Genomic DNA, 2,001 nt, shown 5'->3' on the forward strand with positions numbered 1-2,001 from the left:
ATTTTTAAGGTTGCTTTTGTTCTTAGGGATGGGATAGATTAATGGGTGTACTTTGACAAGTGAAGTGATTGATGTGATGAATTTTCTAGGGATTGCAACGCGCGACATTTTTTCTCGAACTAAACGCGGGCCCACATCTCTTGGCCTGGGTACTGGCTTGTCGCGTAATACGCGGCATCGGAACCGCGACGACGACGCGGTTGCAATGATATAAGTCTCGGGTCGAGCCGACTCAGAGCGACAAGATCCAGCTCAAGATCACGAGCAGACGCCGTTTACAGATCGTGAGTCGCCGAAATTCGACCAGAAGGACCACAAAGGCATACGGAACGGTACGGACTAAGATACGGGTCTTGCAATGAAAGGAAAGGAACTCCATTATACCAAGACGCTTTCACTCGTAATAGTCATAGACCTTTCAAGTAATCATTTATCTGGGGAGATCCCTGAAGAACTAGCAACTCTTTCTGGGTTGCAAGGACTAAACCTATCTGAGAATCATTTGATGGGAAAGATTCCAGCAACTATCGATGGCTTGCGACAGTTACAATCTCTTGATTTATCGCGGAATCATCTTTCGGGTGCTATTCCCCAGAGCTTGTCAGCATTAAATTTCTTGAGTAGCTTGGATTTGTCACATAACAACCTGTCAGGGCAGATTCCGACCGGCAGCCAGCTGCAGACATTTACTGATCCGTCCATTTATGCTGGCAACTTTGATCTTTGTGGGCCTCCACTTCCAGAGTGCCCAAAAGATGAAACATGGCAAACTCCGTTGTCCAAAGGTGGTGGAATAGAAAAAGAGGAAGAAGGATTGGAAATGGTATGGTTTTTCACAAGCATGGCACCAGGATTTGTGGTGGGATTTTGTGGATTTTGTGGTTTTCTTATCTTCAACAGGTCATGGAGGATTGCTTATTATCAGTTTTTCGACCGCATGAAACATAAGCTCTTCAGGTCATAGACAGCAATGGTGGCTAAGTTGGGAGTGAGGCTGAAAGAAGTGATGGACTTCTACTCTCCTGGGAAATTAATAAATAAAACCACATTGTATGTTTTGTTCCAAGTTAAATGTTTACATTATACTCTTTATGTTCCTTGTGCCTTGATTTGTGCATTTTCTTCTATTTATATGTTGATATTTACTCTTTTTTGTATGTTTATTGCAAGTGGCATGGGTGTAAATATCTTTTAAAACAAGTGGCATGAGTGCAAACGATGGGACCCCACCTAGGACCATCCCTTGTGCATAATAGATGTATTAGGGCGTTGGGAAACCACCCACCTTTCATTTCTATGTTCAAATGAATAGGATTAACCATATAAAAGATTTAAATGGTGAAAATCAATTTTTACACAAACAATCAAATCATCAAACATGTAGGATATAAGAGACCAAGATTTTTTATATGAAAAACCCTTCGATGTAAAGAAAAAAACCACAAGGCCTGATCCAATACAAATCTACTATAATAGAATTAATGGAAGTACAATTATCAAGAAACCTCTACTGAATACCCAAACTACTTCACCCAAATGTGAATTATAAGGAACGATTAAAGAAAGTAATTTCTCACCAACTAGAGATTGTAGAAACCCCCGATACAACCCTTGGAGAAAACAATTAAAGATACCGGAGTTGTGGATAGACCCTCATAAACTCAAATGTGAAGATTTCAGTAATAGAAGGCTCTTGTTCTTCCTCTTATACAAAACTTCATTTTCTCTTCTTTTTATTCTCTTTTTCTCTGAGAGGAAAAAAAAGACCCTTTTATTACTTCACAACTATCTTAAGGCAAAGTCATTTTTTCTCTATTTTAATTTGCTTGACCAAAAGATTAAAATACTAACCCTTTCTCTCTCTCATGGAGCCTATCAGAGTAGCCATTTGGACCGATGAAATTTGGGGGCCACTTCTATGGACTAATGACCCGACGATAATATAAACAACACAGGAGGATGGATCATATACTTCCTCTTTGATGTATGGAATTAAGGAAA

The 2,001-nt window shown here is 39.7% G+C and overlaps 1 protein-coding gene across 1 annotated transcript; it reads left to right on the top strand.

Moving 5' to 3' along the window:
- Nucleotides 1-358: 358 nt before the first annotated feature.
- Nucleotides 359-1,157, top strand: LOC131230611 (receptor-like protein EIX2). Its single transcript, XM_058226507.1, has one exon. It carries the CDS (start codon nt 359-361, stop codon nt 962-964), a length of 606 nt encoding a protein of 201 aa, XP_058082490.1. The 3' UTR covers nt 965-1,157.
- The last annotated feature ends 844 nt before the right edge of the window (nt 1,158-2,001 follow it).

Source organism: Magnolia sinica, chromosome 17 (assembly GCF_029962835.1).
Source record: "Magnolia sinica isolate HGM2019 chromosome 17, MsV1, whole genome shotgun sequence".
In the NCBI taxonomy this organism is placed as follows: domain Eukaryota; kingdom Viridiplantae; phylum Streptophyta; class Magnoliopsida; order Magnoliales; family Magnoliaceae; genus Magnolia; species Magnolia sinica.

Coding starts and splice junctions, on each gene's coding strand:
- LOC131230611 (XM_058226507.1), top strand. CDS start 359: ATGAAAGGAAAGGAACTCCATTATACCAAGACGCTTTCACTCGTAATA.